The sequence below is a fragment of the Patiria miniata genome, unplaced genomic scaffold, assembly GCF_015706575.1.
Source record: "Patiria miniata isolate m_02_andy unplaced genomic scaffold, ASM1570657v1 HiC_scaffold_13, whole genome shotgun sequence".
Taxonomy (NCBI): domain Eukaryota; kingdom Metazoa; phylum Echinodermata; class Asteroidea; order Valvatida; family Asterinidae; genus Patiria; species Patiria miniata.
The window spans coordinates 2,422,259-2,441,249 of NW_024037051.1; the positions used below are offsets into that span (position 1 = coordinate 2,422,259).

General features: G+C 39.6%; 1 protein-coding gene across 1 annotated transcript; it reads left to right on the forward strand.

Annotated features, from left to right (window-relative positions):
• Positions 1–5,932: 5,932 nt before the first annotated feature.
• LOC119721485 (lactadherin-like) lies at positions 5,933–18,302 on the forward strand. The gene is made up of 4 exons (XM_038191564.1): positions 5,933–6,715; positions 7,278–7,409; positions 15,249–15,448; positions 18,043–18,302. The coding sequence occupies exons 1-4, from the start codon at positions 6,385–6,387 to the stop codon at positions 18,178–18,180; spliced, it is 801 nt and encodes a 266-aa protein (XP_038047492.1). The 5' UTR covers positions 5,933–6,384; the 3' UTR covers positions 18,181–18,302.
• The last annotated feature ends 689 nt before the right edge of the window (positions 18,303–18,991 follow it).

Here is an 18,991-nt window from a genome sequence, read left to right on the forward strand (position 1 = left end):
TTAGTTATGAGCTTTATATACATGTAATGAGACATCGCATGAGACAATCGGTCGACAATAAATACTTAATTTCATTCAACTGTTGACAGCAAGACCTTCCTAATCGGTGCGCAATTTAAAACAACATTTAAACGGTATAAATCCCAGCACAAACATAAACCTCCACAATATCAGCGATCTCAATATCACCATCTCCCCTCTATAACAAAAACCATTTCTCCCCGTCCCTGGAAATATTTCTCCCCATCCCCGGAAATATTTGTGACATGGTTGACGGGTTGTACGGAAATTGGGCGTTCCGACTAGCACCCTTCACCCTAGCTAGCCCCTTCCCCTATATTGACAATATGTCCTGGACCCTCGCACAATCTCCGCAGGAAATGTTATGTGCGCGCACGTTGCTAAACGCAAATACAACTTAGGTGAGACTGATGGCGAGTCCAAATAGGCTCGCCTGCAGCAGAGCGTCTGATTCTTTATTTGACTTAACAGTTGTTTGGAGTTATTGGAGTTTAAATTATCGAGATTTCACTGTATACGGTAATTATTACGAAACAGTCAACTCCACCCATCTAGCGGGTGCCGCGCGAAGCGCGGCATCCCGCTAGTATGAATTGAACATCGTGTCCGTGCAAGGTCGTATCTTCTAAAATGGGCTGTACGTGAAACGCGAGTTTCAGAATGTCTAAAGGTCGTGTATAAAATTGTATAATTACAATTATTTAGTGTATAAAATTAATGTATTATTGACTTTAAATTAACAAGATATAAGGCTTGCAAAACAAATGAATATGAACAAAAGATCGATGATGAGGAACATAGGAAATCCTCGATTTACACCATGAACAAACGTCTCTGGGTACATGTACAGGGTTCCTTATGGGTAGAAAGCAATCGACCCCACAATAAAGTCTTTACAAAATGTATCTACCCCATAAGGGAACGCTATGGAGTTTGAGATTTCAATATAGGAACAAAGAAAAACGAAAGAAGGAAAACACTGAGGTCTTCCCCAAAAAAATATAATTATGTGTAAGGGGTTTGTTTTTGCATTCAATAGAGGACAATAGGTTCCACAAAAGAGGGGAAAAAAGGGGGACAACTTAGTCAAAATATTGACTGGTTTTCCTAGTTATTGAAAATTGACCAGGAATTTAGTTGAAGGGAATATACAACATTTGCAAACATCGAAAAATAAAACTACCAAGTTTTTACGAAATACTTCACTAGGATGTTGGTAAATGACAGTATAAAGCATACTGTAAAATTATGGCACCTGGTGTGAAGTCATTTTCAAAAAAATAGTAATTTTGTATACATTTCCAACGGTGGTCGGCCGACCACCGTTGGAAACTACTATTTTTCTATTTTGGAAACTAACTATTGCTCAACTACTGATCCAAATTTACCATTTTTTTCTGTCCAAAGTTTTTTTGCTAATGGTTACATGTTCATTAACGGGTGCAGGCAGGCTAGACTGGTTCCCTCACCTTACAATTATCCGGCATCTATAAATATTGATCTATTTCATCTTCAGTGGGGTCAGGGAACCAGAATGCTTGAATATTTTTGTTTTCTTGGTTTTCCAGCATTTTCGAACACAAAACTTCAAACATAATAGTGTAACAATATTTGATCTATTATACTGACCCCTCAAATAGTTCATTTCTGAAAATAACAGCAAAAGCCAATAATGTACATTCCCTTTAAACATGCAAAGTTTCATACTATGACTAGACAAGTATGGTTGGATTTGACTGCCGATGTTTTCCCTGTATTATGTAGTCAATAATACTGACTGGAAAAATCTAGTCAGATTGACTGATTTTCAGTTGCACCCAGCTGACCCTAAATAGCTTGTCGAACTTAACAGGTTTCTAGTCAAATCTGACTGTTATTATTATATATTTTTTTTAGAGTGTAGGGGGTCCACGATTGAAGGTGTTTACACACTTATGCTCTATAACCTTACATATTCTTTGTGGACCTGTGAACAAAAGATCTCAACAAGGTGGAAGGGAGCGTGAACGCTTTGCGTGGACTTGCACACGTCCACACTAGGCCCCCCCCCCCCCCGCCTCTCTGGGAAACATGTTTAAAGGCCTTTTGGGGTTAGGTTTATATGTCCAGTTCACCAGAAGAATATTGCTCAACCTCAGAAAAATTCAGTTATTTTGCAAAACAGTAACTCCTAAGCTGAGTTTATACCGCAATGTGGACAATTTCTTTTAGTAGAGAAGGCATCTTTATTGTCCACAATATTCTCCAGATCGTCATCATTGAGCTCGGGAAAACGTTAATTAACATTTACTACGCGTGTGCCGCCATCTTTTCATGTATAGCTAGGGCGATGTTCGCGCGTGCGCACTAGACCCGTGCGAAAGTTCCACGATAGATTCCCCCCGCCCTAAAAATATGTAGTCTGAGTATCACCCGTTATCCACGGAGCCAAGTCTCCTGTATAACGTCTGATATGTCTAAGCATGCAGATATAATTATGCAAGCCGCGCACCAGCCAATCGGAGTCCACTTTACTAAATCGTGACAATGCAGTATTTTGTAATACAACAACAGCCGGGCGCATATCGTGTAACATGATACAGAGCGCGTGACACAGTTTTTTTTATCCATGTCTACGACGTGCAACGGGTCTATGACCGAAGACCCGATATAGAAAGCGCCCGCTGATTGGTCAATTAGTCTTGCATAATTAATCAGCGAATCTGCTCACATTATAGACCACAGACTTGGTGCCAAGTCGGTAATTGTTTTGCGTACGGTACCGGTTACTGGCTCCACGCACGCCGTATATCGCTGCAATGCGCGTAGACTGGTTCCCAGACCAAATGATACTGACTACTGATGTTCAATTACCGACTTGGCGAATACGTTTTCAATTTTGTACACAAACATATGGTAATATTTTGAATCGCTAGCGAATTCTAAATGCGAGCACTCTGATTGGTTCAGATTCCAGACCGTATTCTAGGCCGCCACGGAAGATCATTCTCATTACTTCGAGGGTTCGTTCTTTGTGTTGTGTAACATTACAAAATTCATTACTAGGAATACACGACTCAAATAAATCAAGTATATCACAATGATACATTTTATTTTTATACATTATTGACCAAGCTGAGTGAATTGGTCTTTAAAACGTCGCCAGATCTGCAATAATGTCCCTGACATATTGAGAAGAACTCCCCATTTAACGGAATAAATGAGTCCTCATTTGCACAGCGGTGCGCGATTGGATCTCAACGCAAAAATGCACTGCATATGTATTGCGCTGCTTATATTGTTACGAAGTCACTTCAAATCCAAGCAGACAACATAATAGACAAAAATTTAAATAAAGGGAAAGGAACACTCAAAAGAATGAGGATCGGAATCAAGGAGTTTTTGGAAATGAAATTGGAATTATTTTAATTATTTACAATCCACAAATTAACACACATAAACAAGATTAAATAAGCAGATGGGAAAGCAATTAATTATACATTACAAATCAAGTTAATCATATCATACGGTTGGCCATTGGTGAGAGGGGAGGTACCTCCAGAGGGTGGAACCCTGGACTGCAGTCTGCCGGAAAAGTTCGGAAGTCGCGAGAGAGAGTTCTTGTCCTAACGACTTGCGTCTTGATCGGCGACCTCCGAAACCGGGCGCTTGGTGTGATGGACGGTACGGGTGTAGACCGGATCAGGGGAACGATTGTGCTAGCTGACCAGTCGACGAAGTGCCATAGCAGAGGGGCGTGGCACCGGCGGGAACGGCACCAAGACACTGGCCCAAGCCAAGGAGAGCCAAGTCAGCGGTCAATCTGGCAGTCGTGGTGGTAGGGACCGTGCCCCGTGCAGACGGCAACGGGCAAGGCACGGCCAAGTCAGCGGCCTCAGCAAGCCAGACGGTCGGACAGCATCTCATCGCCGGAGAGCGAGTCCCTTGACCACACCTCAGCAAACTGCAGTTCAGAATCTCCAGAACGGCGAAATTCCAGAGCTTTTAAGTCCGGCAGGGAATTCCAATGTCCATTTCACTGGTAAGGAATGTGGGTTGGACTCCAGCGCGAAGTCCCAGAGCGGGAACAAAAGTTCGCTGCAACAAAAGGGGACTATGCAGGACGATCGCGGGCCATTGGCCTAATTTACATGAAGTTAATTTGCTTAAACCTTAAACAATTTACGAATTCTTAACAATATGAATAACGATGCGAGAACATAATCGTCAAGATATGTCGCAACCCGGCCGATTACGTACTAGTCTTATACCAGCCGCGCCGATTCAGTTCGACTGAAGTTCACGGACAAAATACGAAAGTCTCACGACTTGGCATCAAGTCTACATAGACCATGACTTTCGCCATGGTCTATTACATAGACTAAAAAATATGGGGGCCCAATTTAAAACCCTTGATTGGATCACCTTTGCGCGCGCCCATAAAATGCATCTTGATTGTTTATTTTTGAATCGCTGTTCTACTTTGTGCATGGACGCCGGTCACTGAACACATGCACGATTATCAAGAAACGGGTCTTTTACCACAGAAAATGTACACAAAATGTCTCCATGAAAGCATCTTTCAATTTTCAACTGCATAGGTTGTAAATATTGAACAGCAATATCTCTCTCTTTATTGATATTTGCCAGAAATAGTTTCAAATTCGGCAAAAAAATAGAAGTTCATTTATACCTCCAAAATTGCAATTTCGTGGCCAGGGTATTGCCATTTTGCAATAGGCTGGTTGCGGGCAAACATTACCGTTGTGATTTTTGAATTCAGGAGGCGGGATTCAGACCTATACACGTCATGCATATAATTTGCCTACAATACACGGAGTTCCGTGTATGGAACATTCACCGCTAGCTACCGGACCGGACGCGAATATTTTATTTACACAATAGTACAGGGTACCCATTTTTCAGGCGACTTGAATCACGGTTATAGGATTGTAGAGCGCCGCGTAGCGCCGCTCTACAATCCTGTAACCACTGATCTCTATATAAAGACTGGATAGCTAATACAGAGCCGCACAATGTACGAATTTGACGCCATATTGGTGAGACCGGCTGGTGATCTACAAAGGACAAGTTGTCGTTTTTATAGACAGCATGATTTCTTTTGTAACGTCGCGGTTCACTTGACTTATATTTTGACCACCATCACTGACCAAGGTTAACTACAATTTTTCTAACGTCGTGGTTACTAAAATGCCGCAAATATAACTTTTTAGGCGTTTTGAAATAATAATCACTACGGAAATGTGTCCCTTTTAGAACATCATAATATGTGTACGTGACCAAAATGCGCGTCAACTGTTGATACAACGCGCGCGTATTTACGCGTAGAACGTTTGTATATACGCGGCCATCTTCGTGAGACCGGGGGCGAATTGGTCAATATGCAAAGTCTACTGTGTGAATGTTGTATGCATATCCGCTATCCAGTCTTTATATAGAGATCAGTGCCTGTAACCTTTTACATACGCGCGCGCGCGTATACGCTCTCCACATGTGTGAAAGTATATAATTTATGAATTGCAGTGTTTTTTCGAGCAACGCCGTTGCCTAGTGGTTAGGCATGCTGGCAAATGATCGGAGGTCTCGAGTTCGATTCCTCGCTCTGCCCACAAAGATTTTGCTCTTTTTTTTCAACAATTTAAAGTTGTATCTTAAAAACGTTATTTTTCAGTCGGATACTACTTGTATAGCAGCAATTTCCTTTTTCTTTTCCTGATCTGAGGCTCTGGAGGATTTTTTTAAAAAGGGAAATAAAGTCCGAAATCCGTACCAAGTTGAAAAATAGTAGCCTCCACTCAAGCCTGGTTATAAAAACCAAGCCCCATATGAAAGCGCACAAAGTACCCCAGATAGTTGTGTAAAAAAAAATATCGCGGACCGGACCCCATTTTTGAAGTCCGAAGGACAATGGGGTCAGGGAACCAGACTAGTACCACGATTGCTTCGTAAAGCGCACGCGTATACTGTCGCACGGGTAACCCATGCGTATTTACCCTGTTGAATAACATCTGGCACGTGACTGGGCCAGTTAGAATTCGGCTCTCGATTGCGAATATGTATGAGATATAGTAAAAAGGTCATTACGTACGTGAGAAATCTTACCAACGCAGCTAATATAATTATTATTACTATAATTATTTCTTTCTCAATCTTGTGCACATTTACATTGATCAAATTCTGGCCCATATGTCATTCGTTTATTGTCGATTGTGACTTGTTGATCAATAAATCTAGTCGTGCCTTTATTGTCAGATTAGAACGATCTGTACGATCGTCGTTCGCTGTTTGCAACACACTCTGAAACTGTTTCGAAGTACGCTATGTTGTAAGCGTTTATAGCTCAACAAACCAAAACAAAACGGCATGAATTTTCCTATTTATCACCCAAGACATTGTCGTCTTGTTTGGTGCCTCGCTCTTTTTGTTGTCTACATGGTTCAGAGCGGAGCTGGCTCTAATCTCCCTACCGTGAAATCTTCGGATTTCACGGCTGCTTCACAGTTCAACAGCACCGTCAAATATCGAGTGATTCGGTCAAGCCAACGAGCCTCCTACCTGAGGTGTGCCGCGGCCTGCCTTAAGGAAGAAGACTGCAAATACTTCGGTTATACCAAAGATACCAGACGGTGTGAATTGAGCGATGACTCGATCGTTTCAGTCAACGAAGAGAAGTTGAAATACTTCAAAAGAAATGGTGAGATTGTGTTTTTGTTTCATTTCAAAGCTAATACAAAAAGCAAAACTTTAGGGGATTTTTGTTTCTACAATTATTGAAATCCTTGTAAGCTGTTGAAGCATATGCTGTATAGTTAATAAGCATGTGTATCTTTGTTTCCCAAGATGCTTGTGACAAGTACAGAGTGTATTTTCGATAGCTTTAGTGGCGCAAATTAAAATAAATCAGACCCAAAATACACAACACTACATGTTTTCTATAGCGATCGATATAATTATTAGTACAGAGGGTTATTGACTGAATGAGAACGTGGCCCGACGCTGATTTCGGGCGCAATTCAAATCATGACTCGGCAACTAATTGCAATTGAAATCGCGATCCTAGAATATTGTTTTCTCGGAATATACAGCATTCACTGAGCAAAAACTTCATCAGGTTAGTTGTCAAGCAAACTTCTTTCGATTTTGAGCACTTTTGTTGCTTCAAACGAAAAAAATGCACAAATGACAAATGATTTACTCTGGCTTTAAGTGGATTTTAATATATGAAACTTCTCTAAACGATCGCACCTTTTCCTCAGGTGACTCTCCTTGCTCCGTGGGGGGACCTCTCGGGATGGAAGATGGTCGCATCCCGGATGAAAGCCTCACAGCTTCGTCTTTTTGGCGAAGGCATTCTACTTACTCGACCAGGGCCAGACTTCATACTTTAGGTAGGCATTTTGGATTTAGTGAGATTAAAGATATGTTTCCCGTGTTATTTTCGAGTTTCACCTAGAAAAATATATTTGTTTTTTTCTTTGTTTCATTTTTTCCTATAGCAGTATCAAAGTTATTCACTTTTGAATGAGACATTGAACGCAAAAACCCACTGACGTTTGATTATTAAATTATTTCTTCACAACATTCGAATGACTAGCTTCCAGACAATTACATTCGGCTCTTACAGGGTGGGTCTATTTTTTTTGCACAAAATGAAAAGCATTTTTCAGAGGGTTGCAGACGCTCAAAATCGAAAAAAAGGTGTTTCTTCCGTTAAACACAAAACATTGAAAATTCGTCAGGAGAAAAATATAACATTTTTTGAAGAGCACGGTCGGCATATGTAACTTTAATCAGGTTAAATTGTGTACAGCCGTTTCATTTGTAGGCCACGGGGTTTGTGTTTCAATTGCACCATTTACTCTATACTGAAGGTATAGGCTTTTTGGATATAGTGAGATTACAGATAATGTTTCCCGTGTTATTTTCGAGTTTCACCTCGAAAAAATGTACGTCATGAGGTGACAGATGGAATGTTTCATTCCACGAGGCGGAGCCGAGTGGAACTGTGGTCAGGGGAAATCTCAGTCAGTTGCCGTGTCACGCGTAGCTGCTCTATTTTCTCGTCCACACAACTGACAGCAACGCGAGGCTTTAGAATATTCGCAATTTTCATGGCAAACCACAACCGATCCAAACAAACACAGTTGTTTTAGGTAGTTAAAGACCTACTTCATACATCCATCAAGGTATTTTTTTTCTCAAAAAGAAAAAGGATTTCGATGCATTTTGACGATTTTATTTCACGGACAAATCGACTAAAAATAAGGTCATGAAATTTCCTGTTTTCTGAGAACGACGAAAGTCTCCCAAATGTTCAGGTAATCAAAGGAAAGAGTGAACCTTCATCTACAAAAAAATCTCGTGAACGTGATGTCGTTAATATTTTAAGAATTCGATGTACACTTAATGTTTCCAATAACTTCCATTTTTCACAACGCGAAGAGATCGTCGCCATTGTAAAGCATAAAGCGAGGAACCCACACACGGTGTGACCTTGTGACCCATACGCCCACTGATTGGTCGAGCTCCAGTATGGCCTGCTTAATATTCATAAGTCATTCATTGCACGTTAGCAGGTGCTATTCACAATGTTTTCGGGACAACGTACGTCTATGGCGTGTCAAGCGTTGCAATATTCAATGTTTTACAATATATATTTTGGATGTTCAATATGTGTTTGTTATCTTTTACATTATGAGCGATGTTCAATATAAGTGTGCGATGTTTTTCATTATGTGCGTGATGTTTAATATATGTGTGCGATGTTTTACAATATATGTGCGATGTTCAATATAGGGCCTATGTGTGCGATGTAATTACATTTATATACGATTTTCAATTGATATGTGCGATTTTTGACGATATATATGTGCGATGTTTTCAATATTATGTTCGATGTTTTGCATTAAATGTGTAAATGTGTGATGTTTTTCGATACAATTGTGTGTGAAGTTTTACAATGTATTTGCGATATTCTCAAATATGTGAGCAATGTTTTACAAATATGTTTGATGTTTTTCGATACAATGTTTTACAAATAATTATGTTCGACATTTCGAGCTATTTGCATTCGATGTTTCATCGGTATGATTGCATTCGATCTTTTGCAATATGCATTTGATGTTTCACTTTTCATTCGATGTTTCGTTAAGAGTCACAGTCTGGTTACTAGACCGCGAAAGTCTGACTATTTTGCCTAAAGTCAGTGTATGAGACGTCAGGGGATCGCGTAAGTGATTAGAGCCAGACCTAAACGGTAAAAACCGGAATTGTGGGTAATTCTTTAAGCATTCGCAATGCATTCATCATTGTTTGGGCAGTACCCCCAGCTGTGCCTGTACTACCCATAGTGTTATGTGCATCATCTATGCATTGAGGAGTGCATGACACATGGTCTGAGCTCCAAGGCCGATGTCCACCTGTCCCGTTTAATGATCCAGTTACATGATAATTTGTTAGCATAAGCTGATAGGCGACAAACAGAGTTACGTAATTCATTGGCTTATGTGGCACACGATGGAAGTTGTGTGACATTTGGGCCGAAGATAGATATTTTTCTAAAACTTGACAATATTAATATTCAGTGCAAGTTTAGTAAAGTACCAATTTAGACTTATTCTCAAGTTGCACTCTTTTTTTATAGTACAAAATGTCAAATATCCGATCGAGTGTCGAAATTCGAGCCGGGAGCGGCACTGAGAGGGATTATAAGACCATGATATAATACGGCCGATACCGACTACAACCCGCACAAAAAAGTTAATATGTCTGAAAAATTTCATCATTATGATTGCTTACATCATATAGCAATGGGCTCTGCGCTTATCGGCAAAATAGGTGCGTTTTGGGCGAGCACTGTGTTCGGGTACAAACTCCAGTCCGTTTGCTATTTTTGCAATATTTTCCCGTCCAAAACAATAGCTGAACCCGTTATCGGCCGAGGCTGCCTCATCAGACCTCGGCGGTGTGCGGGGCGCAACGAACGGCACGTACGTGCACTCTGATCAGCGAACCGCGCCTGTCACAACCGGCCGGGCACTCTCATCTCTTGGCCCTCGGCCTCAGAACGTGGCCCTTCCCGACCCGATTGCACTGTGGATTTGCAGGAATTTCAAAAGGGCTTGCCAGTGCGTCGATTTTTTTCGGGGCAGGATTCTATTTCATTCCCCTTTTGTAAGATGATTTAACACAAAAAAAACCCGAAATTGTCTCATTAAAGATGGAACACATTCATTTCAAAGCTGGAAATCCGTAATTCTGATGAACGATGTATGTAAAAAAATGTTGTATTTTAACCTCAATATGAAATAAGTTGGGCTGAGACTGTTTCGATACCCCGAATTATTCGGGGCGCTAATAAATTAAACTTTAGATGCTGTGCCTTAACCCATCTATCGAATCTGGACATTTCTGAAATTAGCGATGGAACAAAATCGTCTGACTGAATTACTGGTTTTCGTTTCACCCCAAATGGCAGTGAATGTTGAAAAAAGCCGAATCTCCGTCTCATCATAAAATTAATCGGGCTGGGTTTACCAATGCACCGATTTTCTCAAGGCACTTATACATTCTTTTTCCTTCCCCCTTTCGTAAAATGATTTAAAAACAACTTTGCTGTCATTAAATGACGGACCAAATTCATTCCAAAGCCGGAAATCTGTTCTATCTGCGACGGATGAAAAATGGGTGTTCAAGTACCTGGATGTAGGCTCGATGTGAAATGAGTTGGGCTGAGACTGTTTTGATACCGAATTATTCGCAATTCGGGGCGCTTATAATTGAAGTTTGGATGTCCTTTCTCTATGCTTAACCCATCTATCGATTTAGTTAAATTTTGCAGACATAAGCCTAATGTTTTTCTTTTCTTTGTCGGCCGTAGGCCTAAAGGAATCCCTCTCAGCGCAACTGTAATCCTCCCGGCTCAAATTTACAACACTCAGATATTCGACATTTTGACGTTTTGCCCTTTTGTACTAAAATGACTGAGAGTTTAACTTGAAAAGAAGTCTAAATATGTATACTTCACTCCTTGCACTGAATATTAATCCGTGAAGTTTTAAAAAGAAAACATCTTTTGCCAAAAAATTACCTCAGTCTCTCATCATAGAGCAAGGAAGCCCTCGCGTGTGCCACTTATTAAAGCCAACGAATTCTGTAACTCTGCTTATCTTGTTTATACAACACTCGGTGGGCTGTGTTTATTCGAGAATAACCATGAAACTGCAACCGGCACGTACTGCGCCGGTTGGTTTTTATAGCGCCATGCCATCACTTATGTGTAAAAGGCTGGTTTTTGGCATCGTCGAGGCATGTGGGCATTATGGATGATACATGTACATGTACACGAACATACCATGTACAAAATGCAAACACATGCAGCTGGCGGTACTGCCCAAACTATGACGACTGCTTTGCGCATTGCCCTGAGATTATACCACAATTCCAATATTTACCGTTTAGGTCTGGCTCTAATCACTACGCGATCCCCTGACGTCTCATACACTGACTTTAGGCAAAATAGTCAGACTTTCGCGGTCTTGTAACTAGACTGCGACTGTTAACGAAACATCGAATGTGAAGTGAAACATCAAATGCATATTGCAAAAGATCGAATACATATAAGATGAAATATCAAAATACAGAAATAATTAAACATCAAATATATATATTGCTCGAAATATCAAACATAAATTTGTAAAACATCGCTCACATATTTGAAAATATCACAAATATATTGTAAAACATCACACATAATTATATCGAAAACATTGCACATATATTGTAAAACATCGCACATATTTCATTTTATTGCATACAGAATAAAATGCATTATTCTCAGTGACCACACAGATGGGCTTCTGCCCAAAGGCCTCTGGGGTCCTGGATTTGCATATGATCTAGGTACTCCATTCCAATCGGCTGACCAACGGACAGCATCTGCTGACCAATGGACAGCAGGGGGGCATAGCTAAGATTCCTGGTGCAGGACTTTGGGCGGCAAGTCTTCACTTTGGTTCAGCTGACCACAGAGTCAACATTAGTTTATAATGGTAGACATATGTAGTGGCCACACATAGCTTCAAGTTTCAAGACTAGCAACAGGAGACTGGTTGTCTGTGGGAACGGTCTGACTGGACATTTCGTTAATTAAAGAAACATACAAGTGTAAACAGGGGAATTGGGTACCCAGAGTAAATTTCGTAATGTCTGTGAGAACCAGACTTAAAAAGATGATAGTGTTCACTTACCAACAGATGGTTAGTACAGGTGGTTTTTAGTTACAGGGTTAACAAACATAGACGGGATGACTATGGGAACTGCGGAGATGCTTTCAAAAGCAGTGGGTGGCATATTTCGATCGGGATGCGGGCTGCCACCACCTCAATCTCATGAAAATCAGTCATTGATAAACAATTCCTTATTTCTGTATAAATACTAGGCTAGCACCCCCATGTCCCAAGGGGGCTAGCTCTCCAACCGTACGTCCTAACGGTGGAAACATTGCTTGTTAAGGTATAGTCAAACTTAATATTTGTGAGATTACTAAGTCCTATGCAAATTAATGAAGGGGGTTTACTACTGCATTACTCCAAACGTTCGTACAAACGGTGGAAATATAGATTAAGGTTATATTCAAATTAGAACTATAAATACTTAATACATTTTCAATCATTCTGACAATTGGTTTAAGGGCGAATGTGCCCAAATGTGTGTGGCAAGCGTGCCAAGTTTAATGTTATGTGTGGCAAGCGTGCCAAGTTTTCAGGACAAGCGTGTCCAAATCTATGTGTGGCAAGCGTGCCAAGTTTAAGGTTATGTGTGGCAAGCGTGCCAAGTTTTCAGGACAAGCGTGTCCAAATCTATGTGTGGCAAGCGTGCCAAGTTGGCGGGGGACATGGGGAGATAAATGATTGGGTATATGTACTGGGTAACCATTGTTTTCCATCTCAGAATTCGCAATGTTGACTTCTACAAACTGCTAAGTTTAAGGGCCGTTGGCCTTACGTTTATCGTCGATTTGTAATAAAGCAGTTGTTAAGCTGTACCAGAATCACAACAAAGTCCAATTTTGTTTTTCATGTGAGTTGTCTGAGAGTAAAGATTGAAAATCGCACATAAATGTAAAACATCGCACATATATATTGAACATCACACACAATATTGTAAAACATCGCACACATATATTGAACATCGCACACATAATACTGAACATCACACATAAATGTAAAAGATAACACACAACTTGAACATCGAACATATATATTGTAAAACATTGAATTTTGCAACGTTTGACAAGTTCGTTTACACGCGCACATGTGATTGCAAATCATGAAATCTCGCAAAAGTCTTTATTTTTCAACCGGCGTTTTGGACCAACATTAGAAGTCTCCTGCACGTGTTTCACATGAAAATGAAGCGTATACTTTCCTCTATCTACTGTTGCCGTTTCTGTCGGCCTTCTTTAAGAATCGAATGTACACCTAAAAACTATCGGCCCTCCCTCGATTTTGCGAGGTGACGTCATTTCATTCCCAAATCAGGACTAAATGTGTGATTGGTAAATCCCAATGCAGTGTTTTGTAATACAACAACAGCCGGGCGCGTATCGCGTAATACAGAGCACGTGACCACAGCCTTTGTTGCTGTGTTCAGGTTTTTTATGACGCGACAACGGATGAATGACCGAAGACACGATATAGAAAGCGCCTGCTGATTGGTCAAAATCTAGAGGTCAAGATGCGGTTGTCTTGCATAATTAATCAGCGAATCTGCTCAAAAATTATAGACCATGGCTCTATCTATTAATACATATACTAGTTGTGGTACGGCCGGGCTGCGAATTACTTTTTCCCAAACAACATCGTATGGATGAATAATTTCTCAACTAAGAGAATGGTTCTGAAAAGAACCAGAGGCATAAACTCGACGTTCCGGTCAGTATGCTCTGACCGTCTTCAGGAGAGTGCCTAAACTCTAAGAAAGTAAACACTTACCGAAGTAGCAAAAGCGAAATCGGTGAAGTGTGAAGTTGCATCCGGTGTGGATGCCAAGTAGCTAGGATCCCAGAGCAAGCTTGGCGTGCCCACTGAAGTGGAATGCAGGTATATAATTCCATGAAGTGGAACGCAGGTTGGGCCATGCGTTGGGACGGGCCATGGGTTGGGACGAATAATTCAATGACATGTTATCAACGACCAACCATTCAGATGACGGGGATTTTTTTTCAGGCGTTGTATTATCCCGAATAGTCGACTTCGATTAACACTAGTGTGACCCTGTTAGAATTTAGGCCACGAAAAATGGGACGGGGAAACTACCTCTTAGGTTTTGCTGTTTTATTGCGGAATCTGTGACTTGGAAAAGAGAGGGAAAATAAGTACAAAGTGATCTTCATCCAAGAACAGAATGACTAAGTTAAATACTAATTCTAAACCTAAACAATAATTATAATTAAATAAAGAAAAAAGTAGCAAGTAACTAAACACATGTAGTTAAAGTCCAAATTATCTCAGTGATCCTCGCTAAATCCTTGATGGCGTCCACCATCTTTGAAACGAAATAATGTCGATTGGATTTAATTAAAATGCAAATGGAATAGAATGTGGAAACTGGAAATAAAGATCGTAAAGGGTGCTTATAAATGTTGATCGATCTGATAATTGTATCAAAATGTGACTTTCATCGCAAAGTACGGGAGTCCGATTGAAGTTAATTTTATAACATTATCAGTTTCGAAATAAATTAAACAAAAAAACACAAAAAAACACAGAATATATGAAAGGAAATTATAGCTAAACTTGTTATTATCAAATACGATTACAAGTAAACTTTTAGAGGAGAAAACTAAATAAATTTGTCATACCTGTGAATTGGAGAAGAGACGAAAAATAAGTACATATAGTGATGATCTTCATCCAAGAACAGAATGACGCTCGAAGCGCGCGAAATTCAAAATAAAAACCTAGAGGGCGCTTTGTCAAATTAAAATAACAACAGAAGTAGATATAGTTGAATGATCTACGTCAATGAAATAAATGATTGTGTAAACATGGTATAACCCAAAATCAAGGGGGGGGGGGTTGGCAAAAATAGCGTTTATGTTTTAAAGCAACCGTGACACTGGTCTAAATAACTATGGTTGGAAGGTGTGGTTAAACAACTTCAGATTCGAGCCAGACTTACTGCCCTTTATAAAAAAAACACGTTTTGTTGTTGAATATGATCAGCTGCAGCCTGGTGCTATGACAGACATGAAGACAGTCCATGGATACAGGTTGACTTCAATGGTACAGTCACCATCACTGGTTTGATCACCCAGGGGCATGGCGACCAACACAACATATGGGTGACAGAGTACCAAGTGACGTACAGTGATGACGCTCAGTCCTGGGATCACGTGACCGATGCATTTGGCACACCAGTAAAGGTAGGATCTCATCTCAACCACGACAAACCAGCTTAATCATACACAAATAAACAATTATAATCATAATATTTATATTAACTCAACAACTGTATTAATCTTGAAAGTGTTACAGTTACCCGCACTCTTTTGTAAACGTCTCGTTACAACAGTTCTCCAGATTTGGTAAATACATGTACAATTATAACATTTAAAAACACAAAGTATACAAGGACAATTTCCAAATATTATGGTTGTATTGGTCATATAAGTACCTCTTGGCCATCCTGGCTTAAAATTAATGTAGGTTTTCCCGGCTATTTTAAAAGACTGTTCATTCAAAATCACCAACCCTCACGTTCAATTTCATCCACGACAAATTTTACACGCTTTTAACAAAATCAATTTAGACATTTACCATTCAATTTTAAAGTTTGGTCACCCTCTTTAGTCACTGGGTCGATAATATTCGTCATTGCAGATCAAATTCATCCACGTTTTTGCCGAATGGCAGCATTCAGAAATCGAATTCGTCTTATATAAATCAATTAGACGAATTTGATTTCTGAAATTGGCTTGAACTAAATTTGAAATTGTCTGACCAAAGACGACATTACACATTGGAAGAGCACTAAATCGATGTTGATGACCGAATTTGAATATTAGAAACTGTGAATTCGAATGATAAACGTTTTAAAATGGCTGGGAGAACCTATACATGCATGTAAATTCGCCTTGAGACAAAACTCTGGGAAATTCCTATCTGACACCGAAGGCGATCGAGCACTATCTCAATAGATATAAAGAGCTTCAGGATATTTTATTCTTGGATATTTCTTGTAAAGATAATAAAAACAAAAGGTCAAACATTACCTGTTATGAAAGAAATCCAAGGTGTGTGGCGTGGTGACATGCGAATTGCACCAAACCAGCATTCTAATGCTGTGAAAACTACTTTGCATACCAAATGCACCTGTAAAGCTCACACTTGCAATGAGATAGTAATTCTCTTTTTATGTGCGTGCCAAAGAGAATAAGTTAATTGTTCAATAGTTTTGAGGATTTCAAATGATTAGTTTCAGGTTTTAGTTTCAAAAGATTTGGCCTTTGAACGACGTCGGCTCAACATAGCCTATACTTCAGGTATATTAAGTCCCATAATATGACGCGAAATATACACTTTGGAATTCGACAATTTAATGTCATGTTTCAAACTGATTCAGGAGCAAGAGATGGAACCGAAGCCGGGGAGAAAGCCGATGTTTGGAAAACCCGGCTAAGGCTATCCCGGTTAAAATCTCTCAGACCAATCGAAATTTAGGAGGTGAAGCTTAATTGTGTCCTTGATAAATCTGAGTTAAACCGTGGAACATCGTTTAATTAAAAAGTTATATTGATGAAAAATCCCATTTTTTCGCAGTTCGGAAATATACATAGTCCTCAAATACTAATACTAATATAGGTTTCCCCGGTTATTTTAACACTTATATCACACGAATTCCCTATATCGATACTTTAATTTCGTCCCCGAACATCGCCAAGCTCAATTCTCAATTTGAATTTCAGAAAGCCACCACTAGATGCCATGTAAGGTTCAGTATAATTCGAATTTTTAGCATACCGATTCGTCCTAAATTTGTGAAATTCGTCTCGTGTAGCAATCGGCGTTGAATTGAAAAAGCAGATTCGTTTTTTGTCATTCGCTTTAATGTTGTTGTCATTGCATTTCCTTTCTGGTGACTTAAAACGCTACGATTAGAAAATGTGCCCAATCTTTAGACTAATTGAAGAATTATGAGCATTTATATAATTCTAATTTCAACATATATTTCCTATCAATAGAAGTAGTTAGCTGTAAGTTCCGAATATTCTTTTGCGTGTGTAACATAAGAATCAGGAATATACCTTTCACATTATGCTCTTAACTTATGACATGGAAATTAAGCATTACATGTAAGATCAAACACCTTCGTAATGTTGCCATTTGATATACATGTATATATGAAAAAAGCCACATAAGTTAGGTCTGCAAATCAAAGAGCAAACGGTATTACGAATGTGTTAATCCTTAAGTTCCATGTCATAAGTCAAGAGTACAATTGTAAAATGTCAATTCCTGATTCTAATGTTAATTAAGAAAAGAAGATTAAAAACCTACAGCTAACTTCTTTTATTTATACGTATAACGGAAATATATGTTGAAATTATACTTTTTATTAATGCGCACTGTTATATATTTAAATAAGTCCACAGATTGGGCGCACTTTCTAATCGTAACGTTTTAAGTCACCAGAAACGAAATGTAATGACAACAACATTAAAACGAATCTAATTTTTCAATTCAACGCCGATTGCAACACTAGACGAATTTCACAAATATAGGACGAATCGGTATGCTAAAAATTTGAATTACACTGAATCTTACATGAAATCTAGTGGTGGGTTTTTGAAATTCAGATTGAGAATTGAGCTTGGCGATATTCGGGGACGAAATTAAAGCATCGATGCGGGGAATTCGTGTGATACAAGTATTAAAATAACCGGGAAAACCTATAATAATATGGCACGACAGGATGCGGTATTAAAACAAGTCGACTATTTTGATTTTGTTGTTGCAGTTTGCTGGTAACTCGGACAGGAACACGTTGGTAACCGCTCGGTTCCCGTTGGCATTGCGCACCAGAATCCTGCGCATTCACCCCACTGCATGGCACTCCTGGTGCTGCATGAGGTTTGAAGTGATTGGCTGCTATTAATCACATTTAATCAGTCAACAACTAGCGGGACTGGAAATCGATATCGAAAGGAATCGATAATTGAAACCCATCTTTACATTAATTTTGTAGTTATAATACGCCTAATGAGATTGGTGTTTCAAAAACACAGTAGGCCTATATTATATAGGCCTACTCAGAGTAGTTTGATTCAAAATATCATTACGTAACAAAACAAGTGCGAGTGCACAATAAGCTGTGGCCGCCTTGCATGAAAGTCTTGCATGAAATCTATCAAAATGATCCCTGCCAGAGCTGAAAAATGCGACGCCCACGAATGCGACGCCGATGGCACATATGGAACACCATACTTTAGATGTATTCCTAGAATTCTAGCGATTTGTGATAAATACCGCATGACTATAACATTACTGCACATATTTTGCCTCCATTTACAAACTTTTAATTAACATCTTTCCCAACTGTTACAAACAGTTTTTGTTAAGTACTTGATGTATTTATTTGCCTTTTTTTTTTAAATAAAAATTTGGTAGTTGTATTTTGTAAGAAACTTATGGGGGACTTATTTTTGTCAATTTTTCGGGGCCTTATTTTTGTCAATTTTTTTGACATGTGGAAGCTCCTTCAGAGCTTGATATTGTCAAATGAAGTCACGCATTTTCCAAGGGCGGATCCAGGGGGGGGGGGAGGGGGCCATGCCCCACCCCCCCCCCCCACCCCAAAAAAACTGAATCCATTGTTGTTGTTTTTAGTGACTTCGCAATAAAGGCAGGCAATGAGTACACCACCATCTTTTCCTCAAAAAAAACATTGGTTAAAGTGGTCAGAAATT